The sequence below is a fragment of the Ictidomys tridecemlineatus genome, chromosome 6, assembly GCF_052094955.1.
Source record: "Ictidomys tridecemlineatus isolate mIctTri1 chromosome 6, mIctTri1.hap1, whole genome shotgun sequence".
Classification (NCBI taxonomy): Eukaryota; Metazoa; Chordata; class Mammalia; order Rodentia; family Sciuridae; genus Ictidomys; species Ictidomys tridecemlineatus.
The window spans coordinates 123,853,400-123,875,417 of record NC_135482.1 but is presented as its reverse complement, the minus strand read 5'-3'; the positions used below and the strand labels follow the sequence as shown (position 1 = coordinate 123,875,417).

Here is a 22,018-nt window from a genome sequence, read left to right as displayed (position 1 = left end):
AAGCAAGATCTTGGGATTATACAAACTGCTGCTTCTGTTTCCAGTCCAGATTTCTAGAAATGAAACCCTGCCGCCATAGCCTCCGCCTCTGGGCCGTGCTCACGGGGGCCGCGCTCACGGGCGCCGCACTCGTCCGCGACCTTAGCAGCGCCACCCTGGCCTCCGCCGCTCCTCGGCAGGTGCCCGGCCCCCAGGGCCCAAGTGGCTGCCACCACGGCTCTCTGGCCCCCTCCTCCGGAGCACGGGGTCCCCTCACAGGGGGATGCAGAACGACCCCAGAGCAGGCTCTGCCCGAAGGTGCAGCGGCAAACAGGCGACCGAGGCGTTCGAGGCCGTGGTCCACCCTTCGGAGGACAGGGCTCTGCACGCAGCCCAGTTCCAACCTCTTGATGCGGCTGCTGGACAATGTAGACAGAGCCATCAAGACAGCAAGCAGAAAGCAAATGGCGGCTCCCTCGTAGTGGATTTTCGGCATCGAAACCACAGTCCAGCCAACAATCCCAATCCACAAACTCTCCCTGTATAGAAAGTATTCAAAAAAAAAAAAAAAAAAAAAGGCGGGGCGCACTGAGCTTTCTTTGCCTCGGGTACGTACTGCTGATTACACATTCAGCTTCTCTACCCGGAGCGTACTGCTGATTACACTTTCAGCTTCTCTGCCCGGAGCGAAGTGAAAGAGGAAGCAGATGGGAGCAAAGCACCCGCGGCTCTGAGCAGCAAAGTGTCCGGGAGCCAAGCGTCTCTTTCTGAATCTCTTTGTTCTTCCTGCTGCTTGGCAAAGTGGTCCACTACAGATTAATGGTGAAAGGAGCTCTAACAAGCTGCGCGAAATTTTGATTAAAGCTGCTGCTCTGAGCACCATGCTCAGCACTTCAGCAACCCCGTACGCAATGGCCATCTTTTTCTCTGATGACCCCAAGATGGTACCTTGAATGTTGTGTCCTCACAAGGCAGAAAGGACAGGAGGCCAAAAAGGGAACAAATGCTGTGTCTGTGCATGGCAAGAAAGGAAAAAGGGGGCAGGGCAGGAGCTAAGCTGGTTCCCTCTAGTCCTTTAATAAGGCACAATTTCATTCAAGAGGGCGGAGATTTAATGATTTAATCACTTCCCCAACCATAGTGAGGATTAAGTTTCAACACAAATTTTGGAGCTGACCTTCACACCATAGCACTACCATATTAAGCACTGCAGCACATTTCCACTATTACCAAAAGTACTGTTGGAAAGTAGAAAACCTTTAGAAGATTTTAAGCATGAAAGTAAAAATAATTAGATTATATTTGTGAAAAATAACTGTGGTAGCCATTTAGGGGATTATTTGGGAGAATATGAAGTGCAGAGAAAGATCGGTTATGCAGTTGCATCAGTAGATTCAGCAGATAATGAGGACCCACACTTAAGTTGTAGCACCGGATCAGGATTGAGAATAGATTATTAAAGTGCTAAATAGAGATTATTTGTAAAACATTAATGTTTGAATGTGAGGAACAAGGGAAAAGGAAGCCTCACCAATAGTTCATAGGTTTGGCCCTGGTGACTAAATTGATGGATTGTAATTTTATTCACCAAGATTAAGAATACAGGAACAAAAGTAAGTAGGAAGGGGATAAACAGTAGATAAACGTTGAGTTTCTATTCACCAAACTTCTAAGGAGAAAAGTTTAGAAGGCATTTGGGTACATGTGCTGAAATCTAAGAAGAGATGTTGGTTTGATTCTGGGTTTAGTAACAGTCAAACTATTAGAAACTCCCTAAAAGAAAATAAATTTAATCATTTGTAGGTGGTTTGTCTTCAAGGAAGATGTTCCCCTAAAAAGCATCATAATAGCCAGGCGTGGTGGTGCACCCCTATAATTTTAGAGGCTCAGGAGGCTAAGGCAGGAGGATCACAAGTTGAAAGCCAGCTTCAGCAAGGGCAAGGTGCTAAGCAACTTGTTAGATCCTGCCTCTAAATAAAATACAAAATAGGGCTGGGGGTGTGGCTCAGTGGTAGAGTGCCCCTGAGTTCAATCCCCTCACCCCGCCAAAAAAAGTATTACATTCACTACTGAGGGAACATAAATATCTGGTCCACAGTCCTGGAGGCTGGGAAAACAAGCATATCTAACACTAAATCTGATGAATTTACATTAGTGAAGTTCACAAAACTGACATATAGTCAGACTGCCAGTTTGTTAATTTAATGAGCAAATGTAATTACCAATACAAACTAGAATATTTATGTTGACTTTTTTTTACAACACCAAGACAGAAGTGAGAAACCAAATTATCAGAAGTTTTATTGTTTGCAATTTCCTTTGAAATAAAAGGAAAAAAAGATTAATGAAGTAGTTCAACAGCATTAGGTTGAGATAGCCTACCACAGTCCTCTACATCAGAGGAGGGTTCTCTATACCTTGGAAGAGGAACTGGAACATCAGTCCTTTGACCAATAGCATCTTCCCCCAAACAGTGCTTGGGTGACCCTGAAACAGACCCCTTTGAAATTAAAAACAACTTCCTGATAACTTTTTCTGCATCCCCTACTTCTTTCTGATGAGAACAGACATCAAGAAAGCTGAGCTGACATATTTGCTGGTTAGTTAAATCTGTGTGTGTGTGTGTGTATGTGTGTATTCCTGCCTTTTGCCCCACTCTGCCTTATAAAATATTTCCATGCCCCTGAGCCCACCAACTCTGCCCTGCAAAATGTAGAATTGAGACAGAAAGGTCTCCTTTATCTCCCTCAAGACTGGCTTTGAGCAAACGTAGCTCCTGGCCTGCCTGTCTTCCAAGATTTTAGTGGAGTGAGGAGCTACAAAGCTGTTCCCTGCCCCTTATTTGCCTCTTTTTCTGCTCCCATGGATAATCATCAACTTTAACATTCAATAGTTCCTTAGATATTTATGTACCTTGAATGTGGTTACTTCAAATATTTTTTTACAACTTAAAAACTAGTTGATGGGGCCGGGTTGTAGCTCAGTAATAGAGCACTTGCCTTGCATGTGTGAGGTACTGGGTTCTATCTTCAGCACCACATAAAAATGAAGGTATTTTTAAAAACTAGGTGATCTTGAATTGATTTTATACCACTGTAAGTTATCTCCTAATTATTGGTGGTAACTCAGCCATGGGTTTGCCCAGTGAGAGCAGGTATTAAAATAAGTTGGGAAATATATTAAAAATTTAAAGCAGTACAAAAAACTAAAGTGAGGTGGCATAGGCACAGGTTGAAAGAGAATAAAACAAAGTGGTGTTCTATAAGCTATAGTTAGTGTTAAAAAATCTCAAGGTCTGAAAAGGGGTGTTGTTTACATATAGGTGTTTCTCAAAAGGTGTACCTTTATTCATTGTATAATAATTATACCTTTCATGTTAAATTCATGCCCTTTTTTGGAAGAGACAGATAAGTGTGTCATAGCTAAATCAGAGTGGATTTTTTGGTCCTTATGTTCTATGAAGAAGTTAGAACCATCATGGATTAACTAAATACAAGTTTTATGAGACTCAGTCTCATCTCATTTTAAAATTTTTATAGTAATAGATTTGATAGCCTTAAATCATCTGAATATGTTGGAGAATATAGAAAAATACTGAATAGTATGGATAATCAGCTGTGGGTTAGTGGCGAGAAATAATTATACCCATAGGATTCAGAGTAATAGTAATTACTAGCCTTGGAGGAAGTTTCTGGTAATTTGCTCAGGTTTGTATCCTGCATGCTTTCTTACACTTTGTTTTTAAGCCCATTAATCTAAAAGAAGAAATCATCTTAACATAATTTATATCAAACATTTGAGCTAAATCAAAACAACTTCTTTTAAAACTGTAAAAAAAACACTGTTCTTGAGGAATCAGATTATTATGACATAACTATATAGTTTTTTTCAGCTTCTCAATAATTATATATATCTCTTCTTGACCTTTTAAAACTCTGGAGCTTGGTTGAGGCTTGGAACAAGCAAAGGTTTCTTTTTGGGTGATGAAGTGTTCTAACATTAGTTTGTGGCAGTGGTTGTATAACTCAATAAATTTACTAAAAATCACTAAATTTTTTTTGTATCTTAGAATCAGTTGTCATGTGGAAAGGAAATGGCTTGAAGGTGAATATTAAAGTAGCCATCCTCTGTATTTTTGTACAGATATTATCCCCAAGAAAATGAAGTTGGACAGAGTGTTCAAAAGAAATATAATAGTAAAAAGGAACTTTCTTATGTTACAAACTCATCACTGGAAAACAAAAAGATTGATGTGTCTGTCCTAACCAGTGAAGCGCCAGCACCTCCTTTACAACTGGAGACCAGTGGTGTCCATTCAGAAGAGATTGTCCAGCCACAGAAAGAGGTCATTGCAGTCACATCCTCTAAAACCATTGCTGTGCTCCCTCAAATGGGATCTAGTCCTGATGTGATAATTGAAGAAATTATTGAAGAAAACCCAGAACGTGAGTTGAGAATATAACAAACCTCGGGGGGCGGGGAGGGATCTTTTCTCTAAAATTAGAAACAATTTAATATACTTAGCAGGAAAGGTATTTGTGTATATGGGGGTAGGGGGTAACTGGGGAATGGACTCAGTGCTTTTGCACATGCCCGGCAAGTGCTCTACCATTGAGTTACACCTCCAGCCCTTTTTGTTTGATTTTGAGATGGGTCTTGGTAAGTTGCCCAGGATATCCTCAAACTTGTGAACCTCTTGCCTAAGCTTCTTCTGTAGCTAGATTGCAGGTGCATGCCACTACGCCCGGCCACCATAATCTTTTTCCTCATATGCTCATTATGAGTTAAACCTATTGATTCCACATTTTCCAAAGTTAGGGTAATTTTTATTTTTAATAAAATAATATAGCTAATCTCTGGGATGCAAATTTAATATTTGATCAGGTTAGGATATTTGACCTTTTCAGTGTTCCACATATAAACTTTATATGAATGATATAAATATAAATGAATAAGAGGGGTAAATTGGGGGCATAGTTTCATTACTTTGTCCTTGAATTAAGATCAGCTCCTCTCAAATCTTGGAATCTAATCTGTTTAGGATGAGCAATGATGAGTGTCATGCCATCTATTTTATATTTTATTCTATTATTTATTTATTAATTTATGCTAGGGATCAAACCCAGGGCCTCTCAAATGCTAGGCAACCAACCACCCTACTACTGAGCTAGATATGCAGCTTATGTCAACTCTTTTATAACTTAAATCTATCACAATTGATTAGATTTCAGTGTTGGTATTCGCCCATTAACATGGAAGCAAAATGCTACTCCATGTACTTCTGTGTAAAACATTTTTTTAAACATTGGTTTTATTGGGTGACTCTCCAGAATGACATTTTCAATGCAAAAATTTTTTAAATAAATAAAACAAGAGGCTGGGGCTGTATCTCATTGGTAGAGCACTTGCCTCATATGTGTGAGGTGCTGGGTTTGATCCTCAGAACCACATGTAAGAAAATAAATAAATAGTGTCCATATACAACTAAAAAAAAAATTTTTGTTTTTAAAACCTCAATAGTACGGTCTGGGGTTGTGGCTCAGGGGTGGAGCACTTGCCTGGCATGTGTGAGGCCCTGGGTTCAATCCTCAGTACCACATAAATATAAAATAAAGGTATTATGTCCACCTACAACTAGGAAAAAATAAATATAAAAAAAAACAGTGCACACATTCTTCTTTCTGCTGTATTATTATCACTGAATTATCAGTGAATTCTAAAAGCGTATCATGGTTTTATTTACTTATACAAGGGATTCAAGTATTTAGCCAATTTAATTACAGCTTTTTAAACACTAGCAGGTCACTGTTAACAAAATTAGTACAATTGTCTTTACCTATTTTGATAAAGCTTGCTTCACAGATGATCTTACAGAGACTCCTAGATATCCCAAAAAAACTCTTCAGAAAGAGTCAACTGTTTCTTTTGGATCAAAAACAGGTATTGTAACAAGTCTGAGCTTAATGGAGTAGTTTGCTCTTTGTGTGGTAACTCTTATTTTACAGCTGTCACCCCAGTTATACATACATACATATATATATATATATATATATATATATATCTTTTATTCTATCCTTAATATGTGTATTGTTCTTGGTAAGCTATGTTACAAAGTTAAAATTTATATATTTTTTAATTTCTGTTATATATATGTTGTAAGTTAAGCATAAAAGTTTAGGAATTACTTAACATAAATTATTTAGGTAAGTTAGCCAAGGATTAAAATGTAGTTACCTCTCTTCAATTCCATGCCTTCTAGTCTGTTTTAAAAAATCATACATTAATTCATTCCAAAAAAATAATCCTTATAAATAAAACTATTTTTGTGACACTTTGCCATACCTTATTCCTATTTTATTCAGTTCCTCTTTTCCTTCTGTCGTTTTTTAATGCATACAAAAGTAGTGCACACAAGACATAGCATACTATACATACTGTTTTGGGTATTGCTCCCTTAACATTACACTTTAGAGATATTTTTTCTTGCTTTTCTTCTCTTTTTTCCAATACTGGTGAGTGAACCCAAGGCCTTAACACATGCTAGACAAATATTTTATTACTGAGAAATATCTCCATCCTTTTTATTTTGAGACAGAGTCTTGCTAAATTGCCTAGGCTGGCTTCTAACTTTCAATCCTCCTCCCTTATACTCTTCCAAATAGCTGGGATTACAGGCATGTGCAACCACACCCAGCTCCTTCAGAGATCTTTTTGTATCAGTAGAAACACTTGATTTAATTGCTTCTATTTATAGAAAAATGTGTTCAGTGTCATTACCTTTATCTGTTTAACCTTTACCAAAGCTCTCCTATAGTTCCCTAAATGCTGCTCAGTACTTTGACCAGACATTATTACATCTCTCTCTAACCTATTTCATATGATTTAGGATTCAGGGTGCTGTGAGCTATATTGGTGTTTTAGGTATGGTATGGATTGATCTGGCTTTTGTAGGCTAGCCTAGTAATCTAATCATTATTAATAAGGTTCTAAGTTTCAGGTAGGTTCATAAATAAACTATGAAGTTTTATAATAAAGTGAATTTACAGAACAGGTTATGATTTTAGAATCAGCCTACCATATGAACTATGATTTCACTTAAAGCACATATTTTGCAAGTTGAATAAAGTATTTGCAGTTCAGGTTGCTAAAGAATTCATTGTTGAAAGTGATCCATTTGTTCTGTGAGGCATTTTGGATTTAGACTCTCTAATGGGGCCCAAGTATTCTAGATTTTCAGTGCCTGTAAACACATCGTCCTTTAGCGGACATGGCAGTTGTTTACATTTTATGAATTCTCTTCCAGCTTCATGTTTTAATAATGTTTTTTAAATATTGATTTGTATTCAGGTTGTCCAGAGCTAGTTTTTGTAAGCCATGTAATACATCCTTGCCACTTCTATATTCGAAAATATTCACAAATAAAAGATGCAACAGTATTGGAGAAGAAGGTGAATCAAATTTGCAATAAGAATTTACATCTTGATCCTTCAGACATTTTGGAGCTAGGTAATCAAATATCACTATAAGTTAAAATATTAAGTTTATGTAAATATTGTCATATTTGCTCAACCCACACTGACCTGCTATAAAAGATTTGAGCTTCAAGTTAAGCATAAAAGTTTGGGAATTGCTTAACATAAATTATTTAGGTAAGTTAGCCAAAGATTTAAATTGGATGTTGGCACATTTGTAGAGTGAGATATATATAAAACCTCTATTGTGTAATTGAATGAATTGCTTTTTAATTTACAAGATGCACAACAGGTTATGTAGGTTGCCCTTTTAGTTTAAGTTGATTCTTTGTTGTTTTAGTTCCTTGCTCTGTATGCATGCATGTTGGAGTTAACATTGAACACTTCAGTAGGATTCAAGAGGCCTGTGTGGCATCCATTCCTAGGGCCCTTCAGAGGGTAATTAGTAAACACAGTTTATTTAATTCTAAGCATAGTTGAATTTGCCATGCTTTAGGCTTCTCTTACAAGTATTTTCCTAGTAACATTGATGATTGAATTTGTTTATTATACTCTTCTGATTTCTTTAATATATTACTGGACCATTTTTTTCAATGCCTATAGGTGACCAATATCAAAAAAAAGTATTTTCTGTGTAGCCTTATAATGGTTCTTTTAAATGGTCACTACTTCTCAGCTTGTTTCTATACCTTTCAGAATATCAGAAATATAGTATCATCATATACTTCTCTGGCAAAAATGAATACTTTTAAAACTTAAAAATCCCTTCATTTTTGGTATCTAAGAGAAAGGAAATATAGTATTAAGCTTAGCTTTCATAATTATATATAATTCTCTAAAATTTCATACATTTCCAAAAGAATGCAGTTTAGATTAAAAAAAAATTCTAAGAAAACCAAAACCTTCATCTTTAAGGTATTAATGATAATTATTTGCAAAATATATATAGTTGACTTGAGTCCTTGTTTATGCTTGGAGAAATTAGTGAAAAGGAAATAAATGTGGTGGGGCTTTAGCAAGTAAGAATATCTTTTGGTCTACATGTGAACCTTATGATGAAGAATAGCAAACATTTTCTTGACGTTTTATCTGTTGCAAAAATAGTTTCATAAAATATATTTTCAAACTAAAAGAATATTGATTGCATAGTATAAAATATATTTTCAAACTAAAAGAATATTGATTGCATCAAAATAAGAGAAGGATCACTAACAATCTGAAGGCCAAAAAAATGTTTTAGGAAAACTTAAATAAAATTACATGGATACCCCAATGTGCTTTTCAACCATCCTGTTTTTATAACATATATAGAGAGGAAAACAGCATTCTTCTGTATATAATGAATGACCAAGGCTTATCAATTTGTAGCTTAGTTGTTAAGAGACTGGGATTCAGGACTACTAGGTTTCTGTTTGCTACCTTGTATAAATAACCAAGTGGTTGCTATGTTTGGATAGCAACCACTCTGCCTCTAGATAGGTAGAAAAGGGGGCAGTTCCTTTCCTGTCTGTCATAAATGATGATGGCCAATACCCTTAAGATGAAAGACAGATTAGCTGGGCATGGTGATACATGCCTGTAATTCCAGCAACTTGGGAGGCTGAGGCTGAAGGCTAGTTTGGGCAACTTCTGAGACCTTTTCTTAAAAAGTGGTAGAGCATCCTGGATTTAATTCCCAACACCTCAAAAAACAAAAGAACCAAAGACAGGTTTACTAGAGAAAAGCATAACAAATTTATTAATATGCATATGTACAAGGTAGCTGTGCAAAACATGAAGCTCAATGAAAGGACCAAATGAGGAACAGTTGCAACAAAGGTTGTTTTATTATGCAAAGTCTCCCAGTTAATCTTTGGGACCTGTCCTCCAAACAATAATGAAAAGCCTGGCTGGGCAAGGTGATGACTTAATCTCCTCTCTTTTCTGCTGATTAATCTTTCCTGATTATCTGACAAGATTACAAAGAGAAATTTTCTCAAATCAGATAAGGGAATTTTAGAGAGAGAGTCCCTTCCAGCACTTGAGGGGAAAATAAGGGAAAGTTAGAGACCTTGATTTATTTTTATTTTTATTTTTTAGGTATTATGGATTTTTAGGTATTAGGGGTGCCTTACCACTGAGCTACATCCCCAGCCTTTGGAGTAGCTGGGATTATATTGGTGCACCACTGCACCTGCCTAAGACACCTTGATTCTGTTTCTTAGCTCAGCTTGTCCGAGTTGAAGATATTTTTGAGCCCCCAAACCACACTGTGGTGGAAGTACTGCCTTCAGAGGGTTATTGTGGGGAATGAGTGGATTCAAACATGAAAGAATGAGAACATTGTCGACCCATACTAAGCATTCATATTCAGACCTTTTTCCTTCTCCATCTTCTGTTTTTTCAGATTATTAATTTGTGACCCATCCTTAGTTCATCCTCCCCTTCTCTAAATGACATTGGGTATTAATTAATTTGAGCATTTTATATGTTGCCTTTTCATTGTTTCCTTTCACTATCCTATACTAAGAAAAGGTAATTGTTTTTTCCTTATTACAAACCTTACTATCTATATATCTATAGGTGTACATATGTGTACGTGCAAGACAGTTTCATTTATTCATATTAATGTAGTTCATGAAACAGTTCCTCATCTGTTGACTACTGACTTGGTATTCTTCTCATTTAGCTTGTAAGTTACATAATAAACTATTTTATATTCTTCTCAGCATTTGACACAATACTATACCATCAGTAAATAAATGAGTTAAGACTTCTTAGTTGTAGAACTAAGCTATATTTCTAAATTAGAGCTCTTTGAGATATGTGTCTTAACACTGGTAATAATTTGTCTCCCACATTACTTAGGTGCAAGAATATTTGTCAACAGTATTGAAAATGGAATGTGGTGTCGAGGAACTATCACTGAATTAATTCCGATAGAAAGTAAAAATATTAGAAAACCCTGTAGTCCAACCAAATTCTCAGTTCGTGAAGTTGCATTAATACAAATATTCATGGTAGATTTTGGAAATTCTGAAGTCCTAACCGTCACAGGGTAAGATATTTTGTGATTATTATGTGTTTCTTGCCGGTTTAGGCATATTTGTTGGGTGCAGATTAAAGAATGAAGGAGATTAGAAAAGGGTAAAGAGAAGTAACTTATCATTCTTCTCTTCCAAATCATATTCTTAATATTTTGCTTATTAAATTTGTTACTAAATGAATAAAATTGTATTGTTTTATCAACATTACTAGATGAGGAGCTTGGGAAAAGAACTCTTTGATGTACTCCCAAGTTTGTGTGTTACAATTTTTAAATGCTTTTATTATTGCATTACAGTTGTAATAGTGGGGTTCATTTTGACAAAATCATACATGCATAGAATTTAATTTGTTCCGTTTCAGTCCTCAGTGCTTCCTCTTCCCTTCCCTCCTCCTATCCTGATTCCCTTTCCTGACTCTACTGGTCTTCCTTCTATTTATTTATTTTTTAAATATTTTTTTTTTAGTTGTAGATGGACACAGTAACTTTATTTACTTATTTTTATGTGGTGCTGAGGGTCAAACCCAGTGCCTCATGCATTCGAGACAAGTGGCTCTACCACTGAGCTACAACCCCAGTGCTTGCTTTATTTTTTAAGTGGTGCTTTATAATATACATAAAAGTGGAATTCACTATGATATATTTACTCACGTGATGTACTCCAAATTTAAGTACTTTTCTAACGTTACTTCACAGCAGAAAATAATGCTCAGAGCTTATCCTTTAAAGTGTTATGGTTTTCCACAGGATGGTTGAGTAAAATTTTAATCATATTTTTGTAATCTGATTAAATGATGTTAAAAAACCATACTGTCTAATGTACTCACATTAGATGTTCAAAAATGTTTTCTAGATCTTCTAGGAAAAGAAAATGAAATGGTTCTGTGTTAAGGACCAGCATGAACTATAATATTTTTACTTTTTTAAATGGTCATAGCTTTAAAAATGAATAGATCTATATGTGGGAATACAGGGTCATTTTCCTTTTTAAACTGAATGAGTATCTGAAAGTTCAAATAAAAGTAACTGGGATTTAATTCTGTAGATAAAAATAGTCTCTGTGCTTAGAAGCTAAATTAATTCTGTATAGTAAGAAAGCACAAATTTGGAATATAACTTTCTATGAGATTTACCTGAAGGAAATTATTCTTAGAAATGCATACCTTAAAAAGGGAGAAAGCAAGTGCAAGATTAAAGCATACTTTCAGTGAATATTACTTGAATTCCTTCTAGAGTTGGTGATACCCACATAAGACCAGAACACATTGCTGAGCAGCATGTTGTACTAAATGATTTATGTCCGGTTCTGAGGAAGTCTGAACCATATATTGAAGGGCTGGTGAAAGATATCCCACCATTAGCATACCCATGTTCCTTAAAAGACATTGTTCCACATAATTCAGTAAGTGAGACTTAAATTATTTCTTCTTCAGAGGCTAAATGTTTGTTTTAGTTATGTATTACCAATGATATTGCTGAGGATGGGCTTAAGGAATCGGTTATCTTGATATTATTTTGCATAATAAGCTATAGTGCAGTGCCAATAAAACAGAAAATGAACTTCAGCTTTCATAATTGGAAGTATTCTTGGGTGAGGATGTAGCTCAGTGGTAGAACACTTGTGTAGCATGCTCTAGGCACACACGCATACACGCACACATACATACACACATATTTATCCACACATGTATATATATTTTTGTACTAGGAATTGAACCCAGGAGTATTTATCTGCTGAGCCACATCCTCAGCCCTTTAAATTTTTTTGCAGTTGTAGATGGGCAGCATACTTTTCTTTTTTCTTTTCTTTTTTTTTTTTTTTTTTTTTTTTGGTACTGGGGATTAAACTCAGTGGCTGTCAACCACTTAGCTACATCCCCAGCCCTATTTTGTATTTTATTTAGAGACAGGGTCTCACTGAATTGCTCATTGCCTTGCCATTGCTGAGGCTGGCTTTGAACTCTCCATTCTCCTGTTTCAGCCTCAAGAGCTGCTGGGATTACAGGCATGTGCCACCATGCCCGGCAGTATGTCTTCATTTTATTTATTTTTACTTTTATGTGGTGCTAAGGATCAAACCCTATACCTCATGTGTGCTAGGCAAGTGTTCTGCTACTGAGCTACAGTCCAGCCCCCTTTTTATTGTTTATTTTGAGACAGGGTCTGGCTAAATTGATTAAGGCCTCATTAAATTGCTGAGATGGGCTTCAAAATTGGAATCTTCCTGCTTCAGCCTGCTGAGCTACTGGGATTTCAGGTGTATATCACCATGGCTGGCAAATAATATTCTTAATGAGAATTTAATTGAATAAGTGTATATGAGTGAATAAATGATAGATGAAGTATCCAAGTACCACTATATTTTGGAGTCAATTATACAGAGATAAATATGTTTAAAATATAGTATGGTGTGTATTTTTATACATTATTTCCTATTTCCACAGCACTTTGTTCATTACTTGCAGCTCATATTGTATTCTGCTTTGAATTACTTATGAATATCTGTTCCCCTAGAAAGATTGAAAACTCCTAGGAGACTGGAATTGTGTTTAACCATATATGTTCAGCAGTTCTATGCTGTAAGGTCTGTGAAAGCAAGAGTGTGTGTCTTTGCTCATTATTATGTTTTCAACACTTAGCAGATCTGCCACAGAATAGACCTTCAACAAATATTTAAAATAATAAAAAATGAATAAAAAAAAGGAAACACAGAAATATTAGCATTGGTGGTTTCCTCAAGATAATGACATTATTAATTTTCTTTTATGCCTTTTACATTTCCTGGGTTTTGTTTTTAAGAAATTTTTGGTCTTGATCCTTGGAAATTTATATTAGGTATGGATAATTAAATGTTTAATATCAACTTAAAACTTTTTTAGAATGGGTGAATATTTCCCTTATCATTTAAATAGCATATACCTCATATGTTGCTGATAATAGAAGCTAAATTAAATTGATAATGATTGTAAATATTTTATCACAATCTTATACATTCAAAATTATACATTATATATCAAAATTATTTTTGAAATTTTCATCACTTTAGTAGAAAATTCACAAGCAGTATTTATTTTATTTTAAAATCATTATAATAATTTTCATATTAATATCCAAAAGCTAAACATATTCTCCAGTGAAACTGCTTATAAACACCATAAGAATACATTCGTAAAATCACAATGCACATATTTTACATACCTCAGCTGTTTTTTCATGTGTATGGTTGGTTCATTGCTTTTCCTCAGAGTTACAGACTCTGATTGATACAAAGTTAATCCAGACATAACATTAGAGCTAATTATAATCACTTTGGAATTTTACTTTTTTTTCATAGAGTGAAGGCTGGGAAGAGGAAGCTAAACTGGAATTTTTGAAAATGGTGAATAACAAGGCTGTTTTAATGAAAGTTTTTAGAGAAGAAAATGGTGTGCTTATTGTAGATCTGCAGAAACCACCAACAAATAAAATAAGCAGTGATATGCCTGTGTCTCTCAGAGATGCATTAGTTTTTATGGAACTAGCACGGTAAGTAGATTGTTAAAACTTAAATATTTTTCATGATTATAGTTGTATATAGAAATAGCATTTTTACCTTTAAAAACATGGGCTCTAATGTGAACCTTAACATACTCTTAGAGGTTAAAAATATTGCTAAAAGCATTTTTTTAAGTATAGTAGTTGTCTGAAAACTGCATTTAATTAATTTGGTTTGAAGAAAAAAGAAAATTAAGGTAGCTCAAAATAGAAAAATATGTATATACCAACGTTTTTTTTTAAACTCTTGATAACTTCGCAAGCAGGCCTTCAAGTATTTCAAGAATTATTGTTTTAACTTTTCCTAACTTAAATTTTCTAGCTTTTGGAATGAGTTCATGATCACTAATCCTGATTTAATTTCTGAATCTAGATTAGATACTTAATTTTCCTTTATCTCTGATGAGCAAAGAGTAAGATGATTTAATAACCATGGAGATAGTAGATATTCTGACTTTCTGTGTTGGGTGATTAAATGACTTCTAGAAATGACCCAAGTGGATTCCATTCTAGAAAAACCAAAGTAAAGGGCTGAGATTGTCAAGGACCACAGAGACCCCTTAGTTGGCCTCACTAAGCACTTCCACAGACCACAGCTATCAAAGCAATTGTAGAAACAGCATTAAATGTGACTACAGCATGCTATCCCAGCTCTGAAATGTCTGACCTGAATTTGAAGGTTAAACCTCTAAGTTCTTATTTAACCTTGTTCAGTAATTGGAGACAATATCAAGAATTATAATAACTCAGAAGAGAGAAATTGGAAATGGAATACTTTGGGTAAATAAATTGCTATATGTAGAAGCCCTTTTTTTCAGATCAGGTCGTTGAGAAAAAAAGAGATTTTAAGAAAATGCTTCTTTATGTTTTTAATTAGGTTTAGGTCACAATCACCAAGAAGTCACACTGAAGAAAATATGACTTTACGCTATCATCCACCTATTTTGCCTAAAGAAATGACAGATGTTTCAGTTATGGTTTGTCATATAAATAGTCCTACTGATTTCTACCTTCAGTTGGTAAGTAAATAATGTATGAGTTTTCTTAAAAATTAAGTAGAAATATGTAACAGGAATGAGTGTCCATGTGCAGTATAAATATTAGAGCAAACAAACCATTGTCAACTTATTATATATTTCTATATTCTTTAAACAAGAAGTCCATAGTAAATTGAAAGAACTCTTAATCCTGTGAGTTAGTGGAAGATGGAGGGAAAAGACAATGAATCAAACCTAATATGTAAGTATTTCTTGTTTCCTTCTGAAATCTGGAGACTAAGAAAGCACATAAAGCTAGCAGATCATTAAAATGATAAACCTTCTAACCATATGTATCTAGGTATTATTACTAGGTAATTTTCTGATTTAAACATCAACATAGATTAAACACCAAAATAGGATTAAGTTCTGGATATGTAACTAATATATTTGTTTGGATAGCTACAGTGTTAGGTCATCCTTATTTACCTCTCATTGCTTTATAAGAATTAACTCATGTTAAGGACCTTAAGAGTTTTATGGAAATTAACTCACTCACTGATTATCACAAAAATTCCATGAGAAAGATGCTACCGTCTCCATTTGGATTACCTGAGGTTACATATCTGTGAAAGAATAGAGCCAGGATTAAACCTAGCTATGTAGCCTGAGAATCTATCATCTCCAATACTGCACCACACTTTCTGGCTTCCTAGATGATTTGTGAAAGCTGTTTATCTGAACTAAGTTAAGATATGCATTTTTTCCCTTTCTTTCCCTTCTTTCCCCTTCCCTTCCTTTCATTTTTAAATGCCTTTTAAAAAATTATGATAAAGTATACTTAACATAAATTTATAATTTTAACCATTTTAAATATTCAGTGCAGTGCCACTAAGTACTTAATTTTATTCAGCCATCACCACCATCCATTTCCAGAAAACTTTCATTATCCCAAACAGAAACTCCATACCCATGAAACACTGACATCCCTTTTTCTTACTTATAGCCCCTGATAACTTCTTTTCTACTTTCTGTCTCTAAGAATAAGGTATTGTCTATTCTAGGTAAATGGAGTTGTATAATATTTTCCTTTTTGTGTCTGGCATACTTCACTTAAGCATGTTTTCAGTGTTCCATCTATCAGAATTTACATTAGAATTGGGTTTTAGGAGTGCTTTATATATTCTAGATATTAAATCCTTATCAGATTTTTATACTTAAAATATTTTCTCCCATCTTGTGGGTTGTCTTTTCACTCTTGATATTTCCTTTGAGCCACAAAAAGTTTTTTTTTTATTTAAGACCTTTATTAATAGGTGCTTGCAGTTTGTTGACTTTTTTTTGAAAAAATCAAGTTGTAAACTTTTATTACAAATTAAAAATGAAGTTCTTAAAAATCTCAACTTTGAGTGCCTGCAAGGTAGGCGAACGGGCGACCCACGGGCAGGTCAGGCCCAACAACCTGCCGAGTGGCAGAGCTGCCACATGCGCCTGCAGGGAACGCGGATCTGTGACCCACCAGCAGGACAGGTCCAGCGGCCTGCTGAGGGGCAGGCCCGTCCCCTCCCCCAGTGCCTGCAAGGTAGGCGGGACTGTGACCACCGGCAGATCAGGCCCAGCGGCCTGCTGAGGGGCGGAGCCGGCCCCTCCCCCAGTGCCTGCAAGGTAGGCGAACCTGCGATCCACGGGATGGTCAGGCCCAGCAACCTGCTGAGTGACAGAGCTGCCACACGCGCCGGCAGGGAACGGGGACCTGCGACCCACCAGCAGGACAGGTCCAGCGGCCTGCTGAGGGGCAGGCCCATCCCCTCCCGCAGTGCCTGCAAGGTAGGCGGGACTGTGACCACCTGCAGATCAAGCCCAGCGGCCTGCTGAGGGGCGGAGCTGCCCCCTCCCCCCGCACCTGCAAGGTAGGCGGACTTGCGACCCATCTAGAGGTTAGGCCCAGCAACCTGCGGAGTGACAGAGGTGCCCCTCGCGCCTGCTGGGTAGGCGGACCTTCGACCGGCCAGCAGAGCAGACCTAGGGCCCGCCAGCGTGGTAGACGGATCACACCAATTGGAGGAGGATCACAGCCACTACCTGCCCTGCAAGGGAGATTTTTCAACTATACAAGAGCAATATAAATAAATAGAGGGAAAATTTCGTGTTTCACCAAGCAGAAAGAAATGCCAGCAGTATGAAAAGACAAGGAAAGAAAGGACCACAGGCAATGCAGGTCAACTCAACTTTAGAAGAGGTAATAGCTGCAACAGATGGAATGTCAGATAGAGAGGTCAGGATATACATGCTTCAGATGATCTGGAGTCTCAAGGAAGACATGAGACAGCAAAATCAGACAATGAAAGATCACATTGAGAAGGAACTACATAAACAAATCCAGGAAGTAAAAGATCAATTTCACAGGGAGATAGAGGAAATAAAAAACAAACAAATAGAAATCCTAGAAATGCAGGAAGCAATAAACCAACTTAAAAACTCAATTGAGAATACTACCAGCAGAGTGGATCACTTAGAAGATAGAACATCAGACAATGAAGACAGAGTATTTCAACTTGAAAAGAACATAGACAGCTCAGCAAGTCTGCTAAGAAACCATGAGCAGAACATCCAAGAAATATGGGATAATATCAAAAGACCAAACTTAAGAGTCATTGGGATACAGGAAGGCACAGAGCTCCAAACCAAAGGAATAAACAATCTATTCAGTGAAATAATACGAGAAAACTTCCCAGACTTGAAGAATGAGACAGAATCCCAAATCCTAGAAGCCTACAGGACGCCGAATGTGCAAAATCATAAGAGATCCACACCTAGACACATTATAATGAAGATGCCCAACATACAGAATAAGGAGAGAATTTTAAAAGCTACAAGAGAAAGGAAGCAGATTACATTTAGGGGTAAACCAATCAGGATAACAGCTGATCTCTCAACACAGACTCTGAAAGCTAGAAGATCCTGGAATAACATATTTCAAACACTAAAAGAAAATGGGTTCCAACCAAGAATCGTGTATCCGGCGAAATTAAGCTTCAGGATGGAAGATGAAATTAAAACATTCCATGATAAACAAAAGTTAAAAGAATTTGCAGCTAGAAAACCATCTCTTCAAAAAATCTTTGGCAAAACACTACAGGAAGAGGAAATGGAAAACAACAATGAAAACCAACAGTGCAAGGTAGGACAGTAAAGGGGGGAAAATAATCAAAGAGGAAAACAAATCAGGTTTAGTAGCATTAATAAACAAATATGGCTGGAAGAACAAACCATATCTCAATAATAACCCTAAATGTTAATGGCTTAAACTCACCAATTAAGAGACACAGGCTAGTTGAATGGATCACAAAACAAGACCCAACAATATGCTGCCTACAGGAGACGCATTTGATAGAAAAAGATATACATAGACTGAAGGTGAAAGGTTGGGAAAAATCATATCACTCATATGGACTGCGGAAACAAGCAGGAGTGTCCATACTCATATCAAATAAAATAGATTTCAAGCCAACGTTAATCAAAAGGGATAAAGAGGGACACTACATACTGCTCAAGGGAACCATACACCAACAAGACATAACAATCATAAATATATATGCCCCAAACAACGGTGCTGCTATGTTCATCAAGCAAACTCTTCTCAAGTTCAAGAGTCTAATAGACCACCATACAATAATCATGGGAGACTTCAACACACCTCTCTCACCACTGGACAGATCTTCCAAACAAAAGTTGAATAAGGAAACTATAGAACTCAATAACACAATTAACAACCTAGACTTAATTGACATATATAGAATATACCACCCAACATCAAGCAGCTACACTTTTTTCTCAGCAGCACATGGATTCTTCTCAAAAATAGATCATATATTATGTCACAGGGCAACTCTTAGACAATATAAAGGAGCAGAGATAATACCATGCATCTTATCTGATCATAATGGAATGAAACTGAAAATCAACGATAAAAGAAGGAAGGAAAAATCATGCATCACTTGGAGAATGAACAATAGGTTACTGAATGATCAATGGGTTTTAGAAGACATCAAGGAGGAAATTAAAAAATTCTTAGAGTTAAATGAAAACACAGACACAACATATCGGAATCTATGGGACACATTGAAAGCAGTTCTAAGAGGAAAATTCATTGCTTGGAGTTCATTCCTTAAAAAAAGAAAAAACAAATAAATGATCTCATACTTCATCTCAAAATCCTAGAAAAAGAAGAGCAAAACAACAGCAAAAGAAGTAGAAGGCAAGAAATAATTAAAATCAGAGCTGAAATTAATGAAATCGAAACAAAAGAAACAATTGAAAAAATTGACAAAACGAAAAGTTGGTTCTTTGAAAAAATAAATAAAATTGACAGACCCTTAGACATGTTAGCGAAGAGAAGGAGAGAGAGAACTCAAATTACTAGCATACGGGATGAAAAAGGCAAGATCACAACAGACACTTCAGAAATACAGAAGATAATCAGAAATTATTTTGAATCCTTATACTCCAATAAAATAGAAGATAGTGAAGGCATCGATAAATTTCTTAAGTCATATAATCTGCCCAGATTGAGTCAGGAGGATATAGACAACCTAAACAGACCAATATCAATTGAGGAAATAGAAGAAACCATCAAAAGTTTACCATCTAAGAAAAGCCCAGGACCGGATGGGTATACAGCAGAGTTTTACAAAACCTTTAAAGAGGAACTAATACCAATACTTTTCAAGCTATTTCAGGAAATAGAAAAAGAGGGAGAACTTCCAAATTCATTCTACGAGGCCAACATCACCCTGATTCCGAAACCAGACAAAGACACTTCAAAGAAAGAAAACTACAGACCAATACCTCTAATGAACCTAGATGCAAAAATCCTCAATAAAATTCTGGCGAATCGGATACAAAAACATATCAAAAAAAGTGTGCACCATGATCAAGTAGGATTCATCCCTGGTATGCAAGGCTGGTTCAATATACAGAAATCAATAAACGTTATTCACCACATCAATAGACTTAAAAATAAGAACCATATGATCATCTCGATAGATGCGGAAAAAGCATTCGACAAAGTACAGCATCCCTTTATGTTCAAAACACTAGAAAAACTAGGGATAACAGGAACATACCTCAACATTGTAAAAGCAATTTATGCTAAGCCTCAGGCTAGCATCATTCTGAATGGAGAAAAATTGAAGGCATTCCCTCTAAAATCTGGAACAAGACAGGGATGCCCTCTCTCATCACTTCTGTTCAACATAGTTCTCGAAACACTGGCCAGAGCAATTAGACAGACGAAAGAAATTAAAGGCATAAAAATAGGAAAAGAAGAACTTAAATTATCACTATTTGCAGATGACATGATTCTATACCTAGCAGACCCAAAAGGGTCTACAAAGAAACTATTAGAGCTAATAAATGAATTCAGCAAAGTGGCAGGTTATAAAATCAACACGCATAAATCAAAGGCATTCCTGTATATCAGTGACAAATCCTCTGAAATGGAAACGAGGACAACCACTCCGTTCACAATATCCTCAAAAAGAATAAAATACTTGGGAATCAACCTAACAAAAGAGGTGAAAGACTTATACAATGAAAACTACAGAACCCTAAAGAGAGAAATTGAAGAAGACCTTAGAAGATGGAAAAATATATACTGTTCATGGATAGGCAGAACTAACATCATCAAAATGGCGATATTACCAAAAGTTCTCTGTAGGTTTAATGCAATGCCAATCAAAATCCCAACGGCATTTCTTGTAGAAATAGAGAAAGCAATCATGAAATTCATATGGAAGAATAAAAGACCCAGAATAGCAAAAACAATACTAAGCAGGAAGTGTGAATCAGGTGGTATAGCGATTCCAGATTTCAAACTATACTACAGAGCAATAGTAACAAAAACAGCATGGTACTGGTACCAAAACAGGCAGGTGGACCAATGGTACAGAACAGAGGACACAGAAGCCAACCCACAAAACTACAACTTTCTTATATTTGATAAAGGGGCTAAAGGCATGCAATGGAGGAAGGATAGCATCTTCAACAAATGGTGCTGGGAAAACTGGAAATCCATATGCAACAAAATGAAACTGAATCCCTTTCTCTCGCCATGCACAAAAGTTAACTCAAAATGGATCAAGGAGCTTGATATCAAATCAGAGACACGGCATCTGATAGAAGAGAAAGTTGGCTACGACCTACATGCTGTGGGGTCGGGCTCCAAATTCCTCAATAGGACACCCATAGCACAAGAGTTAACATCTAGAATCAACAAATGGGACTTACTTAAACTAAAAAGTTTTTTCTCAGCAAAAGAAACAACAAGAGAGGTAAATAGGGAGCCTACATCATGGGAACAAATCTTTACTCCTCACACTTCAGATAGAGCCCTAATATCCAGAGTATATAAAGAACTCAGAAAATTAGACAATAAGATAACAAATAACCCAATCAACAAATGGGCCAAGGACTTGAACAGACACTTCTCAGAGGAGGACATACAATCAATCAACAAGTACATGAAAAACTGCTCACCATATCTAGCAGTCAGAGAAATGCAAATCAAAACCACCCTAAGATACCATCTCACTCCAGTAAGATTGGCAGCCATTATGAAGTCAAACAACAATAAGTGCTGGCGAGGATGTGGGGAAAAGGGTACACTTGTACATTGTTGGTAGGACTGCAAATTGGTGCAGCCAATTTGGAAAGCAGTATGGAGATTTCTTGGAAAGCTGGGAATGGAACCACCATTTGACCTAGCTATCCCCCTTCTCGGTCTCTTCCCTAAAGACCTAAAAAGAGCATGCTACAGGGACACTGCTATATCGATGTTCATAGCAGCACAATTCACAATAGCAAGACTGTGGAACCAACCTAGATGTCCTTCAATAGATGAATGGATAAAAAAAATGTGGCATTTATACACAATGGAGTATTACTCCAAGCCCTAATAAACAAATGCCAAATGTCTTCTTTGGTATAAGGAGAGTAAGAACAGACTAGGGAAGAAGAGCACGAGAAGAAGA

The 22,018-nt window shown here is 36.4% G+C and overlaps 1 protein-coding gene across 4 annotated transcripts in view; it reads left to right on the top strand.

Moving 5' to 3' along the window:
* Rnf17 (ring finger protein 17) overlaps positions 1-22,018 on the top strand; it is a 123,083-nt gene that overhangs the window by 45,730 nt on the left and 55,335 nt on the right. For 2 of the 4 annotated variants that reach the window (XM_078015732.1, XM_078015735.1), the window contains exons 10-16: positions 4,123-4,424; positions 5,830-5,919; positions 7,327-7,485; positions 10,299-10,488; positions 11,710-11,878; positions 13,811-14,001; positions 14,888-15,029. In XM_078015732.1, the coding sequence (XP_077871858.1) occupies positions 4,123-4,424; positions 5,830-5,919; positions 7,327-7,485; positions 10,299-10,488; positions 11,710-11,878; positions 13,811-14,001; positions 14,888-15,029 (1,243 nt within the window). The remainder of the gene's footprint in view (positions 1-4,122; positions 4,425-5,829; positions 5,920-7,326; positions 7,486-10,298; positions 10,489-11,709; positions 11,879-13,810; positions 14,002-14,887; positions 15,030-22,018) is intronic. The other 2 variants (XM_078015733.1, XM_078015734.1) reach the window with 2 other exon arrangements.